Source organism: Bos indicus x Bos taurus, chromosome 8 (genome assembly GCF_003369695.1).
Source record: "Bos indicus x Bos taurus breed Angus x Brahman F1 hybrid chromosome 8, Bos_hybrid_MaternalHap_v2.0, whole genome shotgun sequence".
Lineage (NCBI taxonomy): Eukaryota > Metazoa > Chordata > Mammalia > Artiodactyla > Bovidae > Bos > Bos indicus x Bos taurus.
In genome coordinates this window covers 110,319,226-110,346,486 of record NC_040083.1, presented here as the reverse complement: position 1 = coordinate 110,346,486, position 27,261 = coordinate 110,319,226, and the positions used below count along the sequence as shown (strand labels likewise).

Sequence of the window (27,261 nt, the reverse complement as noted above, 5' to 3'; positions counted from 1 at the left end):
GCTCATTCCAAAATATACATATATCCTCCAAAATATCTATACAGGTTTCAGCTGGGGGGAGGCGGGGCAGAGAGAAGGAAGACACAATTTCACTTCAGTACTAAACTGTCAGCGCCTTGTCAATTTTCACCATTTTTCTATTCTGCCTCTTAGAAGGGATGAAAAGTCTCTCCTCTAGGAAACAGGGCAGGCCAAGGAGGCGATCAGACACTTAGGGGCTGGTCCCCCATGCTCTACCATCTTCAATGCAGAACGGCACAAAAAACTTTAATTTTCCAGAGTCCTCCTAACTACTCAATCCTTAGCTCCCTGCAGGAGCCACAATCTTAAAAGGCTACAAGGCTAGCAGGCAACCTCAAGGTCAAGAGTCTGACAGCTAAAGGACTGGGGGAAGGCTGGAAAACAGAAACCCTCTGGTGCCTCTTAGAACAAGGAGAGCAGACAGGGATGTGAGAGGCACGCTGAGGCTCAAACACCCCCTTACTTCCCTGTGTGAGCTTTCTCGTTCCCAGTCGTGGCCCAGGCTCATACCACCAGATCTTAGGCCTTGGCCACATGCACTACTTTTCTTCTTCAACTTATTTTTGCAATTTTTTTTTCTACTGGGTAGAGATGAGTGGTCTCCAAAAGGTTTTGATTCCTTTTTGAGTCACGTTCAGCCTCATTGGGCTCTGCTTTCAATATGCTGCTCCCTGATGGCTCAGAGGTCCCCTGGTGATGCCCCCTCTATTTCAAGAGCCCCCCAAAATAAGTCGAGTGACTACAGATGAGTTTTTGGTACTTTCCAAAATTAAACTATTTCCCTTGGTAAATTTCCACCAAATGAGCTCATTAATCTGAAAACAGGATGTGGCACATGAAGAGACTAAGGTCAGGTTGACTGCTCACTTAGGCTGGCTTGGGGTAGAGAGGAAGGGGTGGGTGGGACAGAGATGGGACCAGAGAATGGCTGTTAGAGGTCCCAAAGCCTTCACGAATTGCACTGAGAACCAAGGAGTTTTTAAATCAGAGACTCTAAGCTCTAAATCCTTTTCTCTTAGAGTTGAGAGTGACCACAGAAGCCACCTCTGGTCAATGTCTCACAGATTGCCAGCCGGGAGGCCCCTTAGACCCTCAGCTTGTCTGCAGGCAGGTGTCTCCCCTCCAGGACAGACTGGGGGCCCTCCTTTCTCCAGGAGGACTGTCCTGCAGCATCAGCAGAAGGTGGGAGTTCCGCCCCAGGTGAGCTAGAGGCTTAAACACATCCCAGGTTAAAACCAAACCAAACAAGAAGTAACACACAGTTCCCAACTCCAGTTGGGTGTCAGGACAGAAAAATGAGATCCTAACACGTAGAGAATGTAATGGGTGGCTCCGAGTAACGAAATCAAAACCAGCAAAGAAGGCAGGCTCCCTTGGTCCTTAGCTAACAGTCTTGCAGATATTGATGGAGGAGCCTTCATCAAATTCGCAAAAATAAAGTTGTATATTTAAACAAAAATTCTATCCCAACGCTAAGTACAATTATTTTAATTGATATACACAAAATTCATAGGGAATAAGTGATCGTTCGCGCGCGCGCGTGTATTTAGACAAAACTAGTCTCAGTTCCTGAAAACACCGAGTTTTGTGGAAGCGCCAAGCGCTCGGAACCGCTTTGTACATCTCTTTGCTGATTGCGTCCAACTCAGTAAGCGCTGAGCTAGGATCTCTGCCGGAACCCAAGAGGGCTAAGACGCGGGTGTTACTACTGCTCGCCCCACCCCGCAAGGGGCTGCAGGCAGGCAGGGGCCGGGATAGTTCGAGTCCCAAGTCTGCATTCGTTTACCCCGCGAATACTTCATACTGAGTCCCACACGTGTGCCATGAACTCGCGCCGGGAGAAGGGGAACGGAAGCAGGTGGGTTTTCGGTGCAAAAACAGACCGCCACACCATGGGTCCCGCCCCGAGCCTCAGTTTCCCCAGCGGGGAGCGCTCGCCCCGCCCCGGGGCCGCCTCGGGAGGCGGCTCGGGCTGCAGGAACCGGCCCCGGGCCCGCCCTCCCCGGCTTCCGCCGCCGGGGCCAAGTCCTCCCGCCACCGGAAGCTCCGGCCGGGCCGCCGGGAGGAGGCGGCGGCAGCGAGGTGGGTGCAGCGCACCCCGCCCCCCGCCTGCCCCGGGACTCCGGGGACCCCCGCTCCCCGTTGGGCTCCCCAGGTGCTAGCCTCCCCGCGCCTCTGGGACCTGGAGTCCGGGCTGCCGAGCCCTGCCCCGGACTCGCTGCCCCCTGCCCTTCCCCCGGCGGCCGCGCTGCGGTCGCTCATCCTTGACTAGCCCGGGCCCGGCTCTGCTCGCAGCGCTGCGCGCGCATCTGGAGATGCGGCGGGGGGTGCCGGCCGCCCTCGGGGGGACGCACGAACCGGGCTGGGGAGCTCGAACAGGCCCTCTGGCCTCACGGAGCCAGGAGGCGGGGGACTGGGCTCCGGTGGCGGGGTGCAGTGGGATCGCAGAGCCAGGAGTCCACCCATCCCTGGGGCAGCCCACGGGGACTCCCGGGGGGAAGTGGTCTGGTCCAGCTGCGGCCCGAGAGACGAAGGGAAGGCCGGGCAGACGCGAGTGCGCGGCGCCGAGAATCCTCGGAAGAGAAAGGGGTCAAGGAGAAGTGCGAGGGTGGGGGTGGGGAGCCCCAGCAGGGAAGGGAATTAGGAGGCGCCCGGAGGCGTGGCATGGGCTGGCCACAGGGCCAGGTGGATAGAAACTGGGGCAAGCCGCGGGCCTGGGGCAGCCTCGACTGGAGTGAGGAAGCGGAGCGCCTTTGTAGACAGTGTGTTCTAAAAGTTCTGTTCAACTGAGGAGAGCGTGTAGATAGATGCTGGAGAGGAATGTGTAATGCGTTTTAAAGCACCGCGTGTGGTTAGAACACAGGGATCCGGAGTCCCCATTCACTATCTGTGAGCCCTTAGGCAAGTCACTGAACTTCTTAGAGCCTCAGTAAAATGGGGTTGAAGATGACAATACCTGCCTCCTAGGGTTCCCGTGAAGATGAGATGAGATGTGCCTGTAAAAGCACTTAACACGGCACCTGCTACTTTTCGCTTTTAATCATTAGAGCAGCTTGGACACATGTCGAGGCTGATAGGAAGGAGCTGGGAGGCGGTGAAGGCAGAGGAGAGAGAACGGGACCCAAGAACTTGGACAGAGAGAGAAATCTGGGATGCCGAACCAAGGAAGGAGGGAACAGTTGGGGATGCAGAAAAGTTGGCAGGTTTGGGGTGTATGGTTAAGTGAGTGGCTTTTGGACAGTCTTTCCATGAAGCAACCTTCAAAATCATTTGCTGAAAGGGCCAGGCCAGGGCTGGCCCGGGTGAAGCTGGAGAACCTGATTTCCACTGCAGCAGTAGCGTAGGATGTCATGCCCTTTTTGCCAGCAACCCCTGGCAGACTCAGCATCGTTCCAGGGAAGGTGGGCAGTTGAATTTACTAGACTCAGAGGATAACATCTGACCTACCTTGCCCACTTGTGAGGCTCCACTAAAGTTAATGAATGTGAAAACACTATAAGCATAATTTACCATTTTAATCTTTTTTCCTGATCTTGAGGAGCTGGAAGGGCTGTGCCATCAATATCAAAGCCTTCTGAGCACTTCACTTGGGCTGTGCACCATGCCACACTTTCACCCACAGTCTCATCTGGTTACTCCGACAGTCAGGTGAGGCAGGTATTAATATTATCCCCATTTTGCAGATGCAAAAACTGAGATGCAGAGAAGTTACTGACCTTGCCCCAGGACCCAGAGCTAGTGAGTGATGAACTCAGGACCCCAACTCAAAGCCCATGATTTGAAACTGCTGTGAAAGTTTGCATTACCCCGTAACGGCAGCCCAGCAGGACAGAAAGATGTGGAGGGGTTGATTGCCTTTTCCATTTGTGCTGTGCTCAGTCGCTTGATAGTGATAGTGAAGTCGCTCAGTCGTGTCCGACTCTTTGCTACCCCATGGACAGCAGCCAACCAAGCTCCTCCATCCATGGGATTTTCCAGGCAAGAATACTGGAGTGGGTTGCCATTTCCTTCTCCAGGGGATCTTTCCGACCCAGGGATCGAACCCAAGTCTTCCGCGTTGTAGGCAGACGTTTTACCGTCTGAGCCACCAGGGAAGGCCGTGTCCAACTCTTTGTGACCCCATGGACTGCAGGCCACCAGGCTCCTCTGTCCATGGGGATTCTCCCAGGCAAGAATGCTGGAGTAGGTTGCCATGCCCTCCTCCAGGGGATCCTCCCAACCCAGGGATCCAACCCAGGGATCCAACCCAGGTCTCCCATATTGCAGGTGGATTCTTAACCATCTGAGCCTCCAGGGAAGCCCGTCTTTTCCACTTGATAGAAAACAGAGGCTAGCAGCTTGGCCCTCCGTCCTGGGCCCTGCAGGCTCCACGCTGCCTTGCTGTCTCCTCTCGAGCGGGAGAAGGAGCACAGAGCTTGGAGCCACACAGACCTGGCACGAGTCGCGCTCGGCCACCGGCTCTGTGTGACTCCAGACCAGGCATCTGGCTCCTCTGTGCCTCTTTGCACCTGCGGAATTCCTAGTCGCGCTCTGCCACCGGCTGCTGTGTGACTCCAGACCAGGCTTCTCTGTGCCTCTGTGCACCTGCGGAATTCCCAGCAGCTTGCTCTAAGGAATAGGAAGGAAAATGTTGCCCGGGGCACAGGAGGTATGCCAGGAGCCATGCTTCCCACACTGCCATGGGTCTGCCTCCCACTGGGTTGCTGAGACCAAGTCTCCGTGACCTTGTATTTATTTAGACCTTTGTTCTCCTCAGTGCCAGGAAGTGGTGGTGGCTGACCCGAGTCTGTGGCCACCTATGATTTCCTTAGTGGGGCCGTGGGGGTAGGGCCCTGAGCAGTCCATGGTGTCATCACCGTGCTGATAAAGAATGCCCTGGGCAGGGCTGGGCCATCAGGGGCCTTCCTGCTGCCCCTGGTTACCTTGGCCATGGGGTCCTGGAATTTTAGTGCCCACAGAAGGCTTGGAGACGCCCTGTTGCAATTCCTTTTTTAGTTTTTTACAGATGGGGTAACTGAGACCCACTGTGAGGAAGTGAGTTTCACCTCTGGATGAGGCAGAGCTCGTACGCAGGGAACTTTCATTTTTGGACCTGCCTCCAGAACCCTGGGGATTTCCATTGGAGTGGTGATCACCCCCACTGAGAATCCCAGACTGCTTGGAGGGCCCAGGGAACACAGACAAGTCAGGGACCGGAGCTCTCTCTGCCCCTGTCCCTGGGGAGGAGGTGGAGGAAGCCAGTGGCAGCCTGAGGTCCCCCGACAGGGGAAACTCTGAACTGCCGTCCCTGAAAGTCCGTGACGTGGTTCTTCTCTCTGTCTGACTTGCTCTTCACCTCCCTCTCACTCGAAAGAATGACTGGACACTCCTGAAGCCTGCAGTTACCATCCAGGGGATTTTTTGCACCACCAAGGGTAATTCCTGTCTCTTCCCTGCTGTGACTCAGCTGTGACGTCAAACCATACAAGCCAGCGAGAAGATAAAGGCATCAGCCGCCCGCATATCAGAGCCGGTGGCCCAGCAGAGAGCACTTCTCCAGCACAGACTTCGCAGGGCTGGGCCCCTGCCCCGAGGAGCTTTGACCAGGCCCCGCACCCCCGGCCCGCCTGGGACCCCGGGATGGCCTCTGGCTCAGCCAGCAGCCCCCGCCCGGCCCCCGATGAGAACGAGTTCCCCTTTGGGTGCCCCCCCACTGCCTGCCAGGACCCCCCAGAGCCCGGCCCTGTCTGCTGCGCCGTCTGTCTCTCTGAGAAAGTGAGGTGAGGGGTCGGAGGAGAAGGGGAGGTTGGGGAGGAGGCGCCAGGGAGGGACTCCTGATGGGAGGCGAGGGCGAGCGGACCCCTGGCTCTCAGGCAGGTGACTGCATCTCTCTGGCCTCGGCTTCCCCGATACCACCCCATCTGACTTCTGGTGGAAGGAGAAGGGGCCACAGAAAGCCCTCAGCTCCCTCTGCTGAAGGCCGTCAAGGGTGGCAGAGCCTCTGAGCCCAGCTGGGCTACTTACTTACTATATGGCCTGTGCGCATGGCTTAATGTCCCAAAACCTCAGCCCCCTTGTCAATAAAATGCCCGTAAAGTGATTTTCTACCTCCCAGGATTGTTACAAGGCCCAATCAGTAACATTTCAAAAGATTCTTATAATAGGGAATTTATCTATAAACTCCTGGGTAAATGACAAACCACTGGACAGATGTGTCTCCTGCCACAGTATCACCCGTCACCTCAGACTGTGTTGAGAACTCTTCCAAAGGGGACAGAAGTATCTAGTACACTGTTGTATGTTCATGTATTACAGATTTATATATGTGTATATTGTCTTTGTTCAGTTGCTAAGTCATGTCCAACTCTTTGCAACCCCATGGACTGCACCACGCCAGGCTTCCCTGTCCTTCACCATCTCCTATATATTTGTACATAAATGTCTTTATATTTTATATTGTATACAAATATCTTTATATTTCCCTGGTGGCTCAAATGGTAAAGAATCTACCTGCAGTGCAGGAGACCTGGGTTCGATCCCTAGGTCAGGAAGATCCCTTGGAGAAGGGAATGGTGACTCACTCCAATATTCTTGCCTGGAGAATCCCATGGACGGAGGAGCCTGGCGGGCTATGGTCATGGGGTTGCAAAGAGTCAGATGCAATTGAGCAGTGAACGCATCTTTATATATAATACATGCATTTGGCATATGTATAAAAATATACAATATACACCATATATATTAAAATGTGTATATTATAAATAATTCAAAGAGGTGCGACATCAATATGATCATCAGTATCCCACCTTATTATGCAACTATTATGTACCAACTGTGTGCCAAACACTCCTCAGAAGAGCCTTGGAAAGGTGGACACTGTTATAAGAGGACAGCAAGGCCTAATGGAGAGATGAGGTCAGTTTCCTGGCAGAGGTATTCTTAAATGGCCATGCGCCCCCAGCGTGACCTTTGCTGGGGACTTTACAGGTTAGGGAGGTGGGAAACTTCTGAGGCAAACTTGAGAAGTTCAAATGCTTTGACAAAGGACAAGGCTAAGAGAAAGACAAGAGAGGTGGTGATGCTGGCAAGGGCAGATGGGGCGGGGAGCAGAGCCTGACTGGTCTTACCATCCTGGGCTCGTCTCAGGCTTTGGCAGTGGGTTTCTTGGTTTCCTTCCCTTTTCTTCCAAAACGTGGTGGGGCGGGGAAGGGTTCCAGGTCTGCCCTGCATCTCTCTACCTCGGCCCACCCCTACGTCCTCTGAGGCCTCGTTCTCCTCCCTGTGAAATGGGCCTGACCGGGGGCGCTTGCTGGGCAACAGATCACTTTACAAAAGCATGTAGGCCCATGTGTCATCGCATCCAGAATCTGACACCCACTCCTGGGTAGGAATCCCAGGCTGGGCGTTCTCGGAGGCCCCTTCTTATTCTGAAAGGCCGGAGTCATCTGTAATTACTAAAAATAAGAGACCAGAATAAAATAGAGGAACCTGCAAAGAAGGTATATAGTACACACCCACAATCCCTTAACCAAACCCCTGGGCTCAGATGTATTGAAGAAAAAAACGAAGAAGTTTTTCAGATTTTTGAAAAGCCAGTCAGTACATTACTCTGCCATTCTCCCGGCAGGGACTGGGGACATGCCTTATGTTCAAGCATCAAGCTGTGATATTTCTGCAAACGTAAATATTCATACTAAGTGGGATAAGAAGGGCTTTAACAGCCTAGTCAGTTCAAATCAGGTTCGGCTGCCAGAGAAGCTCACTGCAAGCTATGGGAAGACGTTGGGTGCCCAGTGTTTTTGAGGTGTGGGAATGGTGGGTCTGGGATGGAGCTATATGCTCATGGGTATCAGCTGCCATGCTGGGCAAGGCCCAGGCCTCTGGGGCTCTGGGGATGGAGGTTGGTGTCATGGAGTCTTGAAGGCCTTGCTCAGTGGCATTCGTTCTCGTGTTCCCAGGAATGACGAGGATCGGATCTGTCCCAAATGCAAAGGGGATGACACCCCATCTGAAAGTCCAGGAAGCCTTCTGTCTCAGGAGAAGGTAAGCTGGTGCTGCCGGGAAAGATTGTCCATTGTCTGCGCTGGCAGGCACCTCCCTGCTTGTCCTGAGTCTAGACTGTTCACAGCGGGAAAGCCCCTTGTCCCACGCCTCCTGGCTGACCCACAGGTTCAGGGTGAGAGTGGGAGTCTGTTCGGGGATCCACACACCACGGCCTTTGGGCCCAGCCCGGCCTGCCCCCTGTTTGTACACAGTCACGGGCTGAGAATGGTTTTTACACGTAAAGGGTTTTCAAAAGTCAACAGGGGAATGAGATTTTGTGACGCATGAAAATGATCCAGCCTTCAAGCTTCCAGATCCCTAAATAGAGTTGGATTGGGTCACAGCCACAGCTCAGTCATGTATGTCTTGTGGCCGCTTTGGCCCTGAGAAGGCAGAGGTGAATAGTTGTAACAGAGGCCTTCCAGCTCCCAAATATTCACTCTCTGGCTCTTTCCGGAAAGAGTTTGCCAACTCTTGGTGCAGACAGCTCTTTCTGACCCTGTTTGCTCTCTGACAGGGTCAGGCCAGCCTCAGCTCACTACTCCGGCTTCCCCAAGCTGTGTGGAAGGAGTAAGAGGGGCCAAAGAGATATCCTCAGGCACCATTTTAGAACCCCGACCCTTCTGAGCTGGAAAGACCCTTGCGGGTCATCTGTCCAGCCCAGAGGTGCCCACATGGCAACCCACCCTGGTTCATTCCCAAACCAGTTCATGACAAAAAAGGTAAAAAAAGAAAAAAGAAAGGAAATTGCCATGACTTTTTCTTACAAAACTAAGTTCTTTGCATTTATAGAATCACCCTTTACTCTGAGACGATGCCCTTCCTGTGCTTGTCTTTGTATAAAGGAAATGATCGTGACAGATGATGGAATTGGGGGTAAAGCCTTTTTTGGGGTAAAATTAAAAAGCGGCAATCTTTATGTTGATCTCCTAATTTAAAAAGCAAACAAAACTGGTACTGGTCTGTGAATCCAGAGCTTTTAACCCCGGCTCTAAATCTAACCCCCTTTTCTTACATGTGGGGCCCCGACACCCACTGGGGATTCTCATTGCAAAGCTCCCTGGTGACCAAGGTCTCACCAGCCCAGCCACCCGAGCTGTCCACACTGCCAGGCACCCGGGTCCTTTGGACCAAAGCTCTTCCCTTGGCCAAACTGTGGCCCTGGGTGGGGGTAGGGGACATCAGGAGCCTGGTGTCAAGGATGGCTATATAATTCAGCGCACGGCTGAGATGGCTCCTGTTTGTCTCCCTGTGAAATGAAGACGCTGCCTTGGACACGGCCTCTTCAGTGCCCGCGATGTCCCACTGCCAGTCACTGGCTGGCGGGGCGCTCTCCCTCCTGCTGTCCAGGTCTCCATGCCTCCTTCCCCCTTCCCCACTCCGGCCCCCTCTCCTCCAGAAAGTTGGGGGGACGCCTGTCCCACCAGGGCTGGTTTTGAGGGCTTTCCTCTCTTCTCTTCAGCAGCCCTCTGCCCCACAGACCCTCAAGGGAATCACAGTAAGGATCTAATGCATTTTCCCGGAACTTTATTCTCTACCACTGGTGAGAGCCGATAGGATTAACACCCTGGAATAACTTCCCAAACCTCCCTCTAGGGCATCTTTGTGCTCAGTGGGCCTCCACCCTTTGTGCCGCACCCTCCAAAGGCAACTACCTGCCTGAAGGCATCAGGACGATTGTTTCTGGTTTGCTTTAGTCTTGCCTCTTAACGGAATGAATCCAGATTCATTGTGTAAATCCTAGCTAACATAAAGCAGAGATATTTTAATATCTCCCAATTCAGTAGTTCTAATTTTTTCATCCTTGTTAGTGTGAAATCAGATGGAAGTAGAAGGGGAGCCTGGACCCCTGGCCCTGCGGTCACCCCTCTTCCTTCTCCTGCCCCAGCCCCCGGAGACTGTGGATTCCTAGGGCCCTGCAGGGTGCAGTGTGAAACCTGATGCCTTTGACCCAGTGGAGTGGCTCCACTGATGGAATTACAGGCTCTCAGCAGGCTACAGCGCAGGGGGTGGGGGGTGCACCCCGTGGAAAGCTGGGGGGCGGCGTGAGCCAGTGGTCTGACACCTGCACAAAGCCACAGTGGAAAGACCAGGGACTCTGCCAGCTCCTGGCCCGATGGGAACTTTGGGGGGACTTTTGACCAAAGGAAAGCAGCGGATGATAAAGCAACACTTTGCACACGTGTCTGAGGAAACCTGGGAGTGGAGGTGGGTGGGGCGGAGGGGCGGGGCCGGAAGCCGGCTGAGCTGAGCCCTCTCTGCGCTCCTCAGTCTGTCCTCCTCCTCCGGCTTTGTTAAGGGTCACTTCCCTTCGAGAAGCGCTCAGAGCCCTGGACTGATTAGCTCCTGTAAGAAGCAGACGTTAAAGGATGGTTGTTGAGCCAGTTAGAGACTTGGTTCTGGCTGGAATGACCTTCCTCCAGGAGTGACCGTGAAGTCGGGACTGCCTGGCGGGACAGCCTGGGAAATAGCAATCAGTCCTGGCTGCGGGAGACCCTGGGGACGGGATTGTTGCTCTTGTCTCTTCCCTCTGAGGCCACTCGAAAAGATCGAAAGCAGGCTGGCCTCTGCTGCCAGTGGCTTACAAGAATGCCTCAAATTATCCTAGAATCTGAGAACCATCAGAGATCGAGCCGTCTAGTCCCATTTCCGTTCTGTACTGGATTCCTGCCAAGTGGCTTGGTGTCCCTGCAGTGACGGGCAGCTCATCGCTGCACAAAAGCACCGTGTCCACCGTGAAGAGCTAACTGCCGTGCATTTTCTTCTCCCTTTGTACTGAGCTGACGTGTCTCCCTCGGGGCCGCAAAAGGCAAGGCGGTCAGCCTCCTGCACCCCGAGGCCGTCCTGCGTCTGTGTGAGGACGCTGACTGCTTCCCTCTCGAATCCGTCTTCGGCCTCCATGCTGATTGTGTCTGTTGAAATCCAGCCCCTGGAAATGAGGCCCCTCACACTTCTGAGCTTGGCAGTTGCATCTGTGACCTCATCTGTCCCATGACATCCTACGTCATGGGCTGTGGCGATACCAGTGGGTGACATATGGAGGCTCAGGGAAGAGGTGTGCCTGCACCAGTCTTAGCGCAAAGGGGAAGCAGAGCCAGCCTCCTTCTTCCTGCCCCCGGGCCTCCTGGCACCTCTCTACTGCCTCCAGAGGGGGGAATCACCCCAAGTGTTTTGTTTACACAGGTTTAAATACCTAGTCAGTCTTAAGTGCTGGAATCCAGCAAGTACTGGGAAAACAGGAATGGGCAAGACTCCTTTCAACCAGGAGAATCAAGCAGGACTTCCTGGAGGAGGTGGCACTTGAGCCAAGCAGAGGTTGCCAGAAAGGAAACTGGCTCAGATGCAGAGGAGGGCAGGACCTGGCGGGTGGACCAGGCCCACCCTGTCCTGGTAGAAAGCCTCTCCCTCAGCGCTAGCTGAGATGTAAGCAAAAACACCCCGTCCAGCCCTCAAAGACCTTGGCCAGCCTCTGTGCCCAGCACAGCAGTGTGGGCAGTGCCCGGCACATTGCAGGCCCTCTCTTCCGTGCGGTGGCTTCACGGAGGCTTCTCTCGTGCCCCCAGTATCCTCTTAACACCCACATTATCAGAGGCCCCCGGGTCCTCAAGTGGAGGCCCCCCAACAGCCCTCTGCTGACCCCGTCCCAAAGGGCCTGGGTCAGTAGGCAGCCGGGAACACCACGCCCCCTGACTTCTCGGACGTGGACAGAAGGACAAGTGTTCGCTCAGGGCTGGGATTGTGTTTTCTCTGTTTCCTCCTCAGAGGAAATTCCACCGCAAGTTTTATTTTTAGCGGTTTGCCAGCCATGAGGCCGCTCACACAGGGGCCGCTTGTGGCACAGGCTTGGCCCAGGACGGATGCCCTCTTCTTCCTCCGTGGCCCCAGCCCGCTTGCCTCTCTAGTGCCCTGGGTGCCCTGCCTTCAGATGAGCTACCCCTCTTTCCCCAGTGGGGAGGAAGGGCCCTGGACGTGGATCCCAGGCGCCTGGCCTCCACCACAGCTTTGCCCCAAACTTGCATCGTCTCCTGTAAGTCAGCAGCTTTCCCTGAGCTTCAGTTTCGTCACCTCCATGAAGAGAAGCAGAACTTCAGAGCCCCGACCTCCTCTGGGTGGTCCTGGGAGGCCCAACAGGGCTGTGCTCACACGGGGGTGGAGAAAGCCGAGGCCCCGGAAGGGCTTGTGCCTGCGGGACACTGGGCCCCTCTCTAGTACAAGCTCCGCATGACCCAGGCTGAGCCACTCACCCAGGTCTCCCACGTGTACTGAGGTGAAACCAACTCCACCCTGCCTGCCTTGAAGGATGACTGCAGGGATCCTAGGAGGTGGCTTGCAAAAATGCTTTGGTTCTCTAGAAATACACGTGCATGTAGGGATGCTCCTCGCCTCGACCAGCCCCTGAGAAATCCAATGGGGAAACAGGGTTTTACAGAATTCCTGCAACTTTGAGGTGTGAAGATTAAACAGGTGCGTGTGTGACAGCCATGAAGGGGGAGGAGAAAGATGTCCCACGGGCAGTGCTTCATCCACACGAATAATTATCCTAATAGCAGGTCTGCCCCTGCTCATCAGGGCTAAACCAAGTATGTGTCAGGCAGAATGATGCTCCCCAGAGCTGTCCACGTGTTAATCCCGGGAACCTGTGAATACGTTGGCTTCTGCTCGGGCTGCCGTGACAAAGGACCACAGACTGGGTGGTGGGAACAGTAGAGATGGATTTCTTCGAAGTTCTGGAGGCAAGAAGTTCAGGCAGGGTCAGCTTCTCCTGAGGCCTCTCTCCTTGGCTTGTGGATGCCGTCTTCTCCCAGCATCTTCGCATCCTCTTCCCTCTGAATGTCTGTGTCCTCGCTTCCTCTTCTTATAAGGACACCAGTCACACTGGAGCAGGGCCCATCCTAATGACCTCATTCTAACTTAATCACCTCGTTAAAGACCATGTCTCCAGGGACTTCCCAGGTGGTCCAGTGGTTAAGACTCTGAGCTTCAAATGCAGGAGGCACAGGTTCAATCCCTGGGTTGGGAAGATCCCCTGGAGGAGGGCATGGCAACCCACTCCGGCATTCTTGCCTAGAGAATCCTGTGGTCAGAGGAGCCTGGGGGGCTGCAGTTCATAGGGTCACAAACAGACAGACACTGCTAAAGCGACTTAGTACGCACAGACGCTACTCAGCCCATGGCAATGGCAAAAGGGTCTTAAGGATCTTGTGATGGGGAGATGACTCGGTTATTTGGTGAGCTCACTGTAATCACAATGGTCCTCAAAAGAGGAAGACAAGAGAGGCAGAATCAGAGGGAAGCTGGAAGATGCTCTGCTGCTGCCTCTGACTCTGGAGGGAGGGACCATGAGCCAAGGAATGCAGGCAGCCTCTGGAAGCTGGAAGAGATCAGAAAACAGGTTCTCCCCTCTGGTCTCCAGAAGGAACACAGTCCTGCTGACGCCTTGATGTTAGCACTTATGATTTCCAGAACCGTAAGATAATAAATGTGGGCTGTTTAAGCCATTAAATTTGTGGTATGTTATTATAACAGAATAGGTCACTCGTATCAGAATTTATGTGTATTGTGGCATTTAATCCTCACCATAACTCCATGGGGTGGGGGGGTTCTATTATTGTCTCCATTTTCCAGATTGGGAAACTGAGACGTGGGGGAGTTAATAAGTCCCCCAGGACCACACAGCTAAGTGTGTGAACTGACAGAAACGTGCTTTGCACCCCAACGGGGCGGCTCCAGAGCCACCCCCTGTAGGCACCCCAGGGAGCGAGAGGCAGTGGCTGGCGGTGGCAGTCTGGCCGGCCCCCAGCAGCCTCTGCTCTGCCTGCATGAGCGGCCGGCCCCAGGCTCCTCTGCCACACGTGGTAACCAGGATGCCTGCTCCGCGCACGCAGCGCTTGCCGGTCCGCCTGGGCTCTCATGCACAGCACAACGCCACGAGGCTCAGCTGCCAGAGGGACGCCTGCCCCCATCCATGTGCGACTCTGGGACCACACCATCAGTCTTCTCACTTGCACCTTCTTACCTCCCTCTGCCTCTCACTTCGAGCCGCAGAGGATTCGAATCGCGGGCTTGGAGGCAGTTTCAGGGCCTGAGCAGTCACCCCTCATCCATCACCAGGTCCCCATCGGCCTCGGGTCTTCCGCCCTCCCTGCACATCAGGAAGCTACCTGCTGGGAGAAGCTGCATTGCGGGGTACTTTGCGGAGCCCGCCTGGTCTCCCTGCCAAGGCTGCCTCCCTCCCAGAAAACATCTGTTTTCTGTTCCTTATTGGGAACATCTTGTGCCCGAAGCCTGAGGCAGTGGGGCCCCGTGGGGCGGCCCTCTGCTGGGCTGTGCTCTGTGTTCCAGTCAACTGCCTCGTGAAGCCCACCGCTCTCTCTTGTTTAACTTGTACGGAAGGACGACTAGTATGACTTTATATTTGCCCAAAGACTTCTGTCATCCCGTCCAGATCTCCCCTCACATCGCCCCGTGAGCTTATTAAAAACAGCAACAAAGCTCTTGGAAAGTCAGTATATTATTTATGTGTAATAAAATTCACTCATTTTAAGTGTACAGATCGATGGATGCCGGTAAATACCTGCAATCATGTGACCTGCAGTTAAGAACATGAGTGCTTCTGCACCAGATAAAACTTTCTTGCGCCCCTGGCTAGTCAGTCTCCCCCAGCTACAGCCCCAGGCAGCCACCGATCTGCTTTCTGTTTACGGTTTTGCCTTTTCTAGAATCTCATGAGAATGAAATCCTAGGGACTTCCCTGGCGGTCCAGTGGTTCAGACTCCGCACTTTCAAAGCAGTGGGCACAGGTTTGATCCCTGGTCAGGCGTCTGAGATCCCACATGCTGCATGGTGAAGCCAAAACAATTTTTTTTTATTATCAGAAGAAAAAATTAACTTGGAATAGAATTCTAGTATGCGGTGTTCCGTGTTTGACTCTTCATTCAGCAGAATGTTTTGAGGTCGCTCTGTTACTGCACACGTTAGTAATTTAGTCCATCCAGTTGCTGAGTGGTGAGTGTCCTTGGGTATGAACACCCCACACTTTGTTCACCCATCTACCAGCAGATGAAAACTCGGACAGCCTCCAGTGTGGGCCTGTTACGAGTAAAGCTGTGGAACGTTTACATAACACATGGAAACATTTTCAGTTTCTCCTGGGTAAATCCCTAGGAGTGGAATGTGTGGGTTATCTGCTAGCTTGGTAAGCATGATCTGTAGGTTCCTTTATGATTTAACTTTATGAGATGATGCCATAGTTTGTCCCAAAGCAGCTGCACCATTTTGCATTCCCACTCAGCTCAGTTCAGTCGCTCAGTTGTGTCCGACTCTTTGCGACCCCATGAATCGCAGCACGCCAGGCCTCCCTGTCCATCACCAACTCCCAGAGTTCACTCAGACTCACGTCCATTGAGTCAGTGATGCCATCCAGCCATCTCATCCTCTGTCATCCCCTTCTTCTCCTGCCCCCAATCCCTCCCAGCATCAGAGTCTTTTCCAGTGAGTCAACTCTTCGCATGATGTGGCCAAAGTACTGGAGTTTCAGCTTTAGCATCAGTCCTTCCAAAGAACACCCAGGGCTGATCTCCTTTAGAATGGACTGGTTGGATCTCCTTGCAGTCCAAGGGACTCTTAAGAGTCTTCTCCAACACCACAGTTCAAAAGCATCAATTCTTTGGCGCTCAGCCTTCTTCACAGTTGAACTCTCACATCCATACATAACCACAGGAAAACCATAGCCTTGACTAGACCGACCTTTGTTGGCAAAGTAATATCTCTGCTTTTGAATATGCTATCTAGGTTGGTCATAACTTTTATTCCCACTAGCAACCTGCAAGTATTTTCCAGTTCTTCCACATTCTCCCCAAAGCTTGGTATTGCCATTCTTTTTAAATTTTAGCCATTTAGTGAGCAGACAATGGCATTTTATAATAATCTGCGTTTCTCTGACAGCTGGTGATGATGACCCTACTTTCATAGGCTTGTCATTTATGTGTCTCCTTTTATGAAGTATCTGTTCAGTGTTTTACTCATTTTGTGTTAGGCTCTCTGTCTTATTACTGAATTGTAAGAGTTCTTTATATATTCTGTATTTAAGGCCTTTATAGGTGTATGTTTTGGGGGGGAAAAAAGTCCTCCCAGTCTCTCTTGGGTTTGCTTTTGGTAAGAGACAGAGATGGCATCACCAACTCAATGGACATGAGCTTGAGCAAATTCTGGGAGATAGTGAAGGACAGGGAAGCCCGGAGTGCTGCAGTGCATGGGGTCAAAAAGAGACCGACACAACTTAGCGGCTGAACGACAACAAGAGATATGTGGTGGGAAGAGTCCTGGAGCTGTGCAGCCTCCTAGCTGTTCCTCCTTGAGTAAATCCCTTCTGCTCTGTGAGCCTCAGTTTCTTCATCAATCAAATGGGAACAGAAAACCTACCCTGCCATCCCAGAGTGTTGTTTGGGGCCCTCAGAAGAACTATGACCATGAAAGCCATTTTCCAAACTCCTCAGACCTATGCGTAGGTTAACGGTATTGCCAGGTTGCTTGTTTGGGACCCTCGGGGAGCTCCCAGACCAGTGGGGGCAACCAAAGAGTGAGTTGGGTGGAACCTGTCCCAGCAAGAGGGGCGGCAGTGCTTCCCAGGATCACAGCAGGAGCTCTGATCTCATTTTGAAGGAGGGTCACAGAAGGGCTGAAGCTTGAAGGGTGGAAAGAAATCAGCCAGGCAGAATGAACAGCATGTGCAAAGTTTCGTGGCCCAGCCCAGCCCCTGCCTGGCGGATGCTGGTGCTTCACAGACAGCGCCCGTGCCACCGGCACCCACAACATCCAGTGACGTGGTTCTTATTTCCAGGATCACCCCGAGGTGGCTGAGGCTGGAGTTGGGTGCCCCTTTGCAGGTGTCGGCTGCTCCTTCAAGGTAAGTATCTAGGTGTGAGAAAGGAGGTCTGTACACTGCAGTCTCAGACCTCCTTGCTCAGCCCCTCGGGTTTTCCCCCAACATCTAGCTGCTGCTCTGGATGTACCTTACGTGGCTCACAAGCCAAAAAATCACTAGTAAATCATCTTTGTATTCAGGGGAGTTCTTCTTAAAGTCTCACCTGAGCATTGTAGTAGCATCACAAAAATGACCCTCCCCTCCCCACTACCCCCAACCCCTGTGCCTCTCTCCATGGTCCTGAATCATCACTGTGCTGAGGGCAGGACAGAACGGCTGCTCTGGAAGCTGGAGTGCACACGGCTCAGCACGGGCGTGTCTAATGCCAGGGCCCTTCTCCACATCCCTCTCGCTGTGTACTTCCCGTTGCTGGGTGAATGGATATGACATCCCTTGGTAACCTGTGATGGCAGGACTCTCCTTGGCTCCTTGGTGCTCCCTCCTCCTCCTCCTCCTCTGTTTTCACTGATCAGCCCCACTCTTTCGGCAGGGAAGCCCAAAGTTCATGGAGGAGCATGAGGTCACCTCCCAGGCCGCCCACCTGAACCTGCTGTTGGGGTTCATGAAGCAGTGGAAGGCCCAGCTGGGCTCTGGCCTGGGGTACGGGCCCATGGCCCTGGAACGGAACCTGTCAGACCTGCAGCTGCAGGGGGCCGTGGAGGTGGCCGGGGACCTGGAGGTGGACTGCTACCGGGCCCCCTGCTCCGAGAGCCAGGACGAGCTGGCCCTGCATCACTTCATGAAGGAGAAGCTCCTGAACGAGCTGGAAGGGAAGCTGTGTGTGTTCGAGAACATTGTCGCTGTCCTCAACAAGGAGGTGGAGGCCTCCCACCTGGCCCTGGCCGCCTCCATTCACCAGAGCCAGCTGGACCGCGAACACATCCTGAGCCTGGAGCAGAGGGTGAGCCTGGGAGGCAAGTTCACCTTCAAGGCAGCTCAGGGCCCCCCTACCCCTTGCCCCATCTGGTCTCCAGAGCAAATGGACCAGCCTTCCTCCTATGCCTCCTCCCTGTACAGACCAGCCATGCCCTCATCAAAAATCTCTCTCCTGTGTCCTGAGACCTTCTAGGAAGAGGACTGAAGCAGAAGTGATAGTTCAACCCCCCATCCAGCTCTTCCTTTTGTTTGCGTCAATTCTTCTGCAGTAGACTATTCCCACCCCAAGCACCTCATTCCACTGTCGGACACTTTTCACGCTTAGAAAGCTCTCCCTCATACTAAGCCAAAATTAGTCCCTCTGTCTTCCCTGCTCCTTGGGGCCCACAAAACATCTGACTTCTAGCCCCCATGGAAGTTCTTCGGAGATGAGAAGTCAGTAATAATGCCCTGGCTGAGTGTTTCCTTCTTTAGGCTAAACACCCCCAGTGTCCACACTTCTTCAGAGGACTGTGTTTCTTGTGTTCTGGCTCAGTCTCTAAAGAATTCCACCCTTCAGCATGATGGTACCACACCACCAGATAATTCACTTATCTGACAGTTCTTGGTTGAGTCAGACTGTAACCTCCTTTGTTGCAGAGCTTATACTTCTCTTAATATGACCAGTCACAATGCTGTGTTGCTTCTTGTGGGGCAACAATATTACATCACCATCTTATGTTGAGCTCAGCCTGGATTTTGGTTCCAGGCCCACCATTCACTTGCTATGTAGATCTGAGCAAGTCACAGGACTGTGACTTTTTCATCTGTAAAATTAGGGATTTGATTTTCTTTAAGGATGCTCACTTCCATTCCTGACTTCCCTACCTGAATATCCCTGGGAATAAATTTGTATTTTTTTTCAAATGTCAATGGAGGAACTACTAGAAGAGCCCAACACGGGCTTTGAGGGACAGAGTGAAGGATTGATTTATGCAACTCTTGCCCTCGTTGGAAGGCAGTGCCTGCCCGCTCCCCACAAGGGCAGTGACCATGTCTTCAGTTCCTTGACAAGATTTGTGGCTCAACCCTTACATGCCAGGCACTATGCAACTCATGTGGAAGCCACTCAGTCACGTCCAACTCCTTGGAACCCCATGGACTGTAGCCCGCCAGGCACCTCTGTCCATGGAATTCTCCAGGCAAGAATACTGGAGTAGGTTGCCACTCCCTTCTCCAGGGGTCTTCCCAACCCAAGGATCAAACCTGCATCTCCTGTGTTGCAGGCACATTCTTTACCATCTGAGCCAAACGGCCACAGATAAAATGAGCATGGGCCCAGCCCTTGATAGGGGAGACCATCTATCCTGTAGGAAAAGCAGAAAAATATATCGCAGACACTTGTAAGAACAGAGAGGGAAGAGGGAAACCAGCGGAACTAGGGCAGTGGTCGAAGACTTCCCAGAGGAAGGGCTATGTGAGCCGGGTTCCTGACGGATGAATAGGAGTTGGCCAGTGGGGAAGGGAGGGAGAGGAATTCCAGGCAGGAGGGCAGCATATGCAGAGAGAGACGCCTGCAGCTGAGGGAGGCAAGGTCAGGAAGGCCATCTGGGGAACAGCTGTGTCTGTCTCTACATCCCGCCATCCGTACCTCACGCTCAGGCTGGGTTCTGTGCCTCTGGCTAAATGGGTTCCCCCGCCTCAGGTGTTGGAGTTGCAGCAGACCCTGGCCCAGAAGGACCAGGCCTTGGGCAAGCTGGAGCAGAGCCTGCGCCTCGTGGAGGAGGCCTCCTACGACGGCACCTTCCTCTGGAAGATCACCAACGTCACCCGCCGATGCCATGAGTCGGCCTGTGGCAGGACCGTCAGCCTCTTCTCCCCAGGTAACTCCTCCCGGAAGGCAAGCGCGGGGCGGCCGGTACCGGCACCTGCAGGGGAGGCAGGCCCCACGGGGCCCAGGAGACAAGCCGGGGGTAGGGGGTGGTCCGCTCTGACAGCCGTGCTGCATACGGTTAGGCCTGCGGCCGTTCAGAGGCCCGGCCCTGCCAGGCCCGTGGAGGTGGTGGGCTCCTCCCCACCCCGCCGTGTGGAGCAGGGGCTGTGGGCACCAGGCTGGCCTTCTGCCTCCCTGAACACCGGTTACATTCTGCAACTAGGAATAAGTCGCCTCAGTCATTTGTGTGGATACCGGTTTTGAAAGGGAGTGCGCTGTGAACCCGAGTCTGTGCAGACTCGAGGGGAGTGGAGGATGGCTTTCACAGGTGCCCCAGCCCTCCGAGACCCAGTGACCTGAAATCAGACAAGGGGAGATCTAGGTAAAACCACAGGCATCTGTGTACAATTGTGGGGAGCATGTGAGTGAGTATTGTGTAAATCAGGGCAGTTCTTACTCATTCCTGGGATCCCGGGGCCTGGCACACCATCGTGCGTAAAGCAGGCAGTTACCCGGTCGGTGCTGCTCTTCCTCAGCTGAGACCTGCTTATGTGACGCTGTGTGTGTCTGTGCTCAGACCTTGTGCTTTCCCGCTTGCCTCCCTCGTGTGCGTCTAAGGAAAATGGGTGGGTTGTTAAGGAGGATTTCTGCTGAAGGCAGTGTTAAGCCCCACTCATGTCTGCTCCAACCTCATGCCTTTCCAGTCCGTCAGCTCCTCTGACTCACCCAAGCCCAACAGCGCTAGGATTAAGAGGGGGCATGGGAGTCTGCCCCACCCCACAGGGCAGGTGGGCCCCCAAGCCAGGCGCCTTGCCTCAGGAACCGGGGCAGCTCCTTCGTGGGGTGGCCTTGCCCTCTACACGTAAGCTTTTTGTCCTGGCTGCTTTCCAAAGAGGGAAAAAGCAAGCAGTGTCTCTGGCTTCCTGTTCTACCAAAGCACAGAGGGCAGAGATGAGTCAGACCGTCAGCCCGTCCCCGCTCCGCGCCTTCCCGCCCTGCACAAGCTGTGCCCGCTCTGCCCCTCCCAGACGGGCCCTCATGGGGACAGCTGCTGGAGCCCACACTCAGATGGCTCTTTCAGCTGCCCAGGAGAGAGCCCACAGGCCCTATACCTAATCACCAGGGGATGATTCATCCCAGGGGCCTGTGCCGAGGCAGGTTGTGAGTCTCCCCACTCCCTCCCAGCCCCCAGGAGACCCCAGCCGCTTAGCCTGGGGCTGCAGAAAGAGCTGCGTGTTGGGACGTAGGAGGCCGGGCCCCTCACTCTGGCCCTGACCCCAGCTCGCTGTGACTTTGTGGGCCGGTCACTTCCCCTTGCTGGGCTCCAGCTCCTGACTACGAAGTGCACGTCGGTTAAATCGGGAGTGTGGTGGGGCCAGCAGCGCCTCTGTGCCCTGGCAGAAACATAAGTTTCTCAGTCCTCACCCTGCACTGCTGAGTCAGAAACTCCAGGCCTGGGTCCTGGCAGTCTGCGATTCTGGTGGCCCTTGACATCCAGCGGTTCAGGTGGTCTCCAAGATTTAATGCTCTATGTTTTTGTTTATTGTTGAGTCGCTAAGTCATGTTCAACTCTTTTGCGACCCCATGGACTGTAGCCCGCCAGGCTCCTCTGTCTGTGGGATTTCCCAGGCAAGAACACTGGAGAGGGTTGCCATTTCCTTCTCCAGGGGATCTTCCTGACCCAGGGTTTGAAGCCACGTCTCCGGCCTTCCAGGCAGATTCTTTACCGCTGAGCCACTGGGGAAGCCCCCTGATGCTCTTTGGTGGAGAAGCGGCTCCAATCCCAGATGTCACAGTCTGGGGCCATGACCTGGGCTTGCCTAACTGCCAGCCCCAGTTTCCTCATCTGCAAAGTCTAGCACTTGCCAGCTGCCCTGGCAATGACTCTGGCTTCCGCATTTCAGCTTTCTACACCGCCAAGTACGGATACAAGCTGTGCCTGCGGCTCTACCTGAATGGGGATGGGACGGGGAAGAGGACCCACCTGTCCCTCTTCATCGTGATCATGAGAGGGGAGTATGATGCTCTGCTGCCATGGCCTTTCAGGAACAAGGTACGGGACTGGGAAACGAGGGGCTTCCTCGGGTGGAGGAGACCTGGGTCCTGCTCCTGGGTTAGCCACGAGCTTATCTGTGTGCAGAGAGCCCTTCACCCTCTGTGTTATCAGTTTCCCTGCTTATGAAACAAGAGTATGAGTTCCCCTCTAGTAGCCAAGGCTGCTGCTTGCATGAGTCCAGGAGCTGAAATGCCTGGACCAGCCACCCTGGAAGACATGTAGAGATGGAGTTCACACAGCGGGGTGAATAAAGAAAACTTCCTATAGGAGGTACTGTGGGTCTAGCCTGCCAGCAGCACTCTCAGAAAAAGGGCGAGAGGCAGATGCCACCGTATCCCTTTAAGAATGGCCACAATCCAGTGCTGGCAACGCCAGGTGTTGGCAAGGGCGTGGCGCAGCAGGGACCCTCACGCACGGCTGGTGGGAGTGTAAAATGGTCCGGCCACTTTGATGACGGTTTGCAGTTTCTTACAAAACTGAACATACTCTTACCATGTGACTCCTTGGCATTTACTCAAATGAGTTGAAAACTTAAGTCCACCCAAAACCCTGCAGACAGATATCGATAGCACCTTTGTTCATGACTGCCAAAACTTGGAAGCAGCCAAGATGTCCTTCAGTAGGTGAATGCGTAGATAAACCGGCCCATCTAGACAACAGAGTATTATTTAGCCTCCAAAGAAATAAGCGAGGGAGCACGAAAAGATATGGAGGAACCTTAAATGCATGTTAACTGAGTGAAAGAAGTCAATCTGAAGAAGCTACATACTGCTGCTGCTGCTGCTGCTGCTGCTAAGTCGCTTCAGTGGTGTCCGACTCTGTGCGACCCCATAGACGGCAGCCCACATACGGTAGGATTCCAATTATATGATATTCTGGAAGAGGCAAACTGTGAAGACAGTGAGAAAATCTAAGGTTGCCAGGGTTTCATGGAGGAGAGGAGAGATGAATAGGTGGAACGCAGAGGGTTTAGGGCAGTGTAAATACTCTGAGGGACTTCCCTGTAACTCAGACGGTCAGGAATCCGCCTGCAGTGCAGGAGACCCGGGATCGGTCCCTGGGATCAGGAAGACCCCCTGGAGGAGGGCATGGCAACCCACTCCAGTATTCTTGCCTGGAGACTCCCATGTACAGAGGAGCCTGGAGGGCACCGGTCCATGAGACTGCAAAGAGCTGGACACGACTGAGCCACTAACACTACGCTCCTGGACACTCTGATATGATGATGACAGATTCCTGTCCTTATACACCTTCCAGACCTGAGAACGTACAAAACCAGGCGTGAACCTTAAAGTAAACTAGGGACTTCGGGTGAATATGATGTCTCAGCACAGGTTCATCAGTTGCAGCCAACGTTCCTCTCGGGTGGGGGACGTTGACAGTGTAGGAGGCAGTGTGGCGAGGCTTGAAATCTCTGTATTTTCCATTCAATTTTGCCATGCACCTAAAACTGCTCTAAAAAATAAAGTTTGTTAAGAATGTTTCAAAGGGCAGCCGGAGGCGGAGGTGTGGCAGGCATTCCCCCGAAGGTGAGCAGCAGCAGCAAGAGGGTGGGGGAGAGTGTGGACTCCAGACCTCATCGGCGGTGAAGGGGGATGAGGGAGAGCAAACGGCTGGGGGTGGGGCACCACAGGGTCTGGGTATGAGTCAGTAGGTCAAAACCGGTTCCCATACGTTCTGGGGGAGTTTTAAAAATTCTAATGACTGGGCCCACTACCGTAAACGGTGAGCCCTGGGCACTGGGAATTTTCAGACCTTCCCAGGGAATTCTAAAGTGCAGCCGAGTTTGAGAACCATTGCGGCGGGGGTGACGGGTATTTCAGTGGTGTGGGCCGGAGGGGAGAATATATGTCACTTCAAGATCACTGGCTTCCTGGGGACACACAGGGCCCCTGTGCAGAACAGAAGCTGGGTTTGTGTTTCAGGATGGAATTGACATCTGCTCAGTGGAAGGCCTGGCTGCTCTTACCCCTCTGCCTTGTCCCAGAGGATCCAGCTGCGGTTGAAGGGTCAACCTCTCCAAGCAGAAAGGGGCATCTTGGCTTAAGGGGTCCAGCCTCCTTGTCAGGACTCAGTCTCGCCTTTAGCCCCTAACAGCCAACCACAGTTGACAGTTGCCCCTTCCTGTCAGATAGAACGTCTGAGCCCTGATCGTAGAACACCCCTGGAGCCTACTCATGGTACCAGGAGTTTCTACTTTCAAGCTCTCACCACGTGCCACGTGTGGCTTTTCTTTCTTTCTTTGGCTTCTGCTCAGCGTGAGCTCAGGCTTTCCCGGTGGCACAGTGGTAAGGAATCCACCTTCAGTACAGGAGATGTGGGTTCGATCCCTGGGTGGGGAAGATGCCCTGGAGAAGGGAATGGCTACCCACTCCAGTATTCTGGCCCAGAAAATCCTGTGGACAGAGGAGCCTGGCTGGCTATCGTCCATGGGGTTGCAAAAGAGTCCGGAGGAGCTAAATCAAAGCAACAGCAGTGTGAGCTCAGCATCAGAGGGACGGCAGGGTGAGACCCGGGCCTGACCTAGCACGCTGCCCGGCAGGTCACCTTCATGCTGCTGGACCAGAACAACCGTGAACACGCCATCGACGCCTTCCGGCCCGACCTGAACTCCGCTTCCTTCCAGCGGCCCCAGAGCGAGACCAACGTGGCCAGCGGCTGCCCGCTCTTCTTCCCCCTCAACAAGCTGCAGTCGCCCAAGCACGCCTACGTGAAGGACGACACCATGTTCGTCAAGTGCGTCGTGGACACTAACACTTAGAGCGGCGGGCCGAGCCATCCACGCCCGAGTCCTCGGGAGACCCGCTCAGAAGAGGCTGCACGATGACCGAGGTCCCGGCCCCCGTGCCCAGGACCCCAGGGCATGATGACGGGCCGGGGCTGGCACCACCTGAGCCCGGCTGACAGATTGGCTGGGACTCGCCGTCAACTTAGTGGCGGGACCCTGGGGCCGACCCATGAAGGCAGAAGGTCCAGAGGGAGGTGGTGCAGGACTGACCCCCAGCACTCACCACGCAGAACTGGAGGCCAGAGAGCCACCCCAGCCCTGAACGTGGAGGTGGACTCTGGCCAAGAGCGGGAGGGTGTGGGGACCAGGCTGGGGCGTGGATGCTGAGCTGGAGATGCGGGACCTCAGCCAAGGGCTCCAGGGATGGGGAGGCCTCTGCGGGTCACCGTGGAGACCGTGCTTGCTCTCTTCCTGCTCGGGGGTCAGAACCGGAACCAGGGGTGGAAAGGATGGAGCCCAGTGTAATTCAGTCTGTCCCAGGCTGGACTGAGTTCCCCGGCACTGGAGGTGAACAAGCAACCGCAGAGGGCTACGCTTTGGGGAGGGCATCAAACGGGGGTGGATTTGAAGACCTTCATGGTTCCTTCCAAGCCCAGAAAGTCTCTAACTCTTGGCCCCCTGGGCCAGCTGAGGCCACGAGCTGCAGCGTTCAGGAGCCCCATGCCCTCCAGTGTCCTGACTCACCTTCAGCACCTCGAGGTGGGCGAGCTGGCCCTCATGGCACTGCCCCTCCTGGGCCTGGCAGTTGGCTTCCCCTCTATACAGAGCCACACGCAGGCCCTGTGTCCTGCGCCTCCCCCAGCCAAAGGCCCCTCCACCTCCTCCAGGTGAAACCGGGGCTCTGAGCTCCCAGGAGCAGCCGGTAGGAGCGTGGAGAAGGAGAGGGACCCACACTCCCTGTGCTCCTGCCTGGGGGTCCCACCCTCGGCCACAGAATCCTATGTCACCCGCTGAACCCAGGTAACCACATCTCTAGTTGACGGGTCAGGACCTCTGAGCCACCCGCAGATGCTGTCCTTTTGTGTGTATAAAACCAGAGAAAGAACCGTTCTTTAATCTCGTTTGCAGTTTTCATGAAGGGTTGTGAGAGTTGGTGGTGACTTTTGAGCTCTGGGTGGACTAGTTTTGCAGGTGGCACCCAAGCTTCTCCTCCTTGGTCCTCTGTCTGTAACGGGGGAACTGCCCCGCCTGCCTCACTCACCAAGTTCGCTGACCTCAGAGGAGATGCTACACAGGAGAGGCTGGCAAGAAGCGGGGGCACGCTGCCTGGCTGGCTGGGCCAGGGCTCGCTTGTCCTCTCACCTTGGAGGTTGCTAAGCAACCTGCTGCAGGACCCTGGCCCATCCTCCCAGAGCCCTGAGGCTTCATGTTGCCATGCAGAGCTCCAGAGCAGCCCCCTCACCTTTCCCCCTCCAGCCTTCTCTGCAGCTTACTCCTCCTGTACCTGCTGAGGCTGTGAATCACTCCTCAGACCCTCAGTGTTCTCATCTGTGAAATGGGTTAGCAGCCCTGCCTGTCCTCTCCAGCCGGATGTTTCTGAGGCTGGCCCTCCCTGGGAGGTGAGGGGGCAGCACGGCCCAGTGGGCTCAGTGTATCAGAAAACCAAGAGCCCAGCCCCCAGGACAGACCCGGTATCCCATCTTGCCTCAGCCTGTTCACTTACAAACGGAGAAGGGCCCTGCCTGGCCCCGCCCCGCCCACAGGGCTTTCACGAGGCTGAAATACAATGCCAGAGCTCCAGGGTAGTGGCATCTCGCCAAACACGACAGGCTACCAACACGTCAGGACTTCTTTTTCTCGTCCCCAGTGCTGACAACCTGTCATGAGGCTGACTTGCTTCCTTGACGCGTGTGGAAACCAGAGACGAGTGATGGGGACACTTGTCTCAAAGCTGGTGTCCTGACAAAGGAATAACCATGCCTGCTCGCTGAGCTAATAAGGGCTCTGTGGGACGAGCACTTCTAGAGACAGCTGCCCCGCTGTGCCTTTCACCACCTGTGTCTGATGGGAGGAGACACGCTCTCTTCTGACAGTGTGAGCCGCAGCCATTCTTTCGTCCGAGCGTGATTGAGACCTACGGTGCTGGACCCTGGTGGGCGGGGAAAGATAAGCGGTGCACTCTGTCTTCACGGAACTCTTAGCTCAGTGGCAAAACAGATCCATAAGATCAATGAAAGTGATACATAAGAGAAGCTCGGAGAAAGCATGGGAAGTCCAGACCCATTGGTTGAAGCAGGGAGGGCTCCCTGGAAGAGGTGGCGTGTAAACTCAGCCTTTAAATATTTGGAGATGCAGAGGATAGGGGTGTGGGGAAGAGTAAACGCCCAGAGATGGGATGCTGTCTTGCCTTCAGGTAACGTGTGGAAGGCAGAACCAAAGAGGAAGAGGCAAGAATGTAGGATGGGCTGGAGTGTAGAAGGCATCCTAGGTGGTCCCAACTGCCTGGCATTATCAGGGTGGGAGGGCCTCCAATCACCTGTGTGTGGGCCTTCAGGCAGTTGGCAGCAGGGTGAGATGGTGATTTTAAGCCTTCACTCATTTATCTTCCACCAGAGCCCTGTGTTACATGCGCCGTGCCCCGAGGCCCCACCACTTACAGGTGGTTCAGGGGCAGGGAGGCAAGACGCAGGCAAATCCACTCTTTCGCTGGCTCCTCATAAACC

General features: G+C 54.6%; 1 protein-coding gene across 7 annotated transcripts; it reads left to right on the top strand.

The window, feature by feature from the left end:
* Nucleotides 1-1,668: 1,668 nt before the first annotated feature.
* TRAF1 (TNF receptor associated factor 1) lies at nucleotides 1,669-25,654 on the top strand. 7 transcript variants are annotated; one of them, XM_027550673.1, is made up of 9 exons: nucleotides 2,053-2,103; nucleotides 3,560-3,669; nucleotides 5,375-5,780; nucleotides 7,959-8,043; nucleotides 16,883-16,948; nucleotides 17,457-17,867; nucleotides 19,527-19,704; nucleotides 21,659-21,807; nucleotides 24,353-25,654. In XM_027550673.1, exons 3-9 carry the CDS (start codon nucleotides 5,641-5,643, stop codon nucleotides 24,569-24,571), a joined length of 1,248 nt encoding a protein of 415 aa, XP_027406474.1. In that variant the 5' UTR covers nucleotides 2,053-2,103; nucleotides 3,560-3,669; nucleotides 5,375-5,640; the 3' UTR covers nucleotides 24,572-25,654. The 7 variants fall into 7 exon arrangements, with proteins under 7 accessions (XP_027406475.1, XP_027406478.1, XP_027406473.1 ...); XM_027550674.1 differs by lacking the exons at nucleotides 2,053-2,103; nucleotides 3,560-3,669 and adding an exon at nucleotides 1,669-1,879; XM_027550672.1 differs by lacking the exon at nucleotides 3,560-3,669 and having other exon boundaries at nucleotides 2,011-2,103.
* Nucleotides 25,655-27,261: the final 1,607 nt, after the last annotated feature.

Bases quoted from the DNA above. Each gene is read 5' to 3' on its own strand.
- TRAF1 (XM_027550674.1), top strand. From the start codon at position 5,641: ATGGCCTCTGGCTCAGCCAGCAGCCCCCGCCCGGCCCCCGATGAGAAC. The intron at 16,949-17,456 runs GTAAGTATCTAG...CTCTTTCGGCAG, and splicing joins GTGTCGGCTGCTCCTTCAAG to GGAAGCCCAAAGTTCATGGA. The intron at 17,868-19,526 runs GTGAGCCTGGGA...CCCCCGCCTCAG, and splicing joins TCCTGAGCCTGGAGCAGAGG to GTGTTGGAGTTGCAGCAGAC.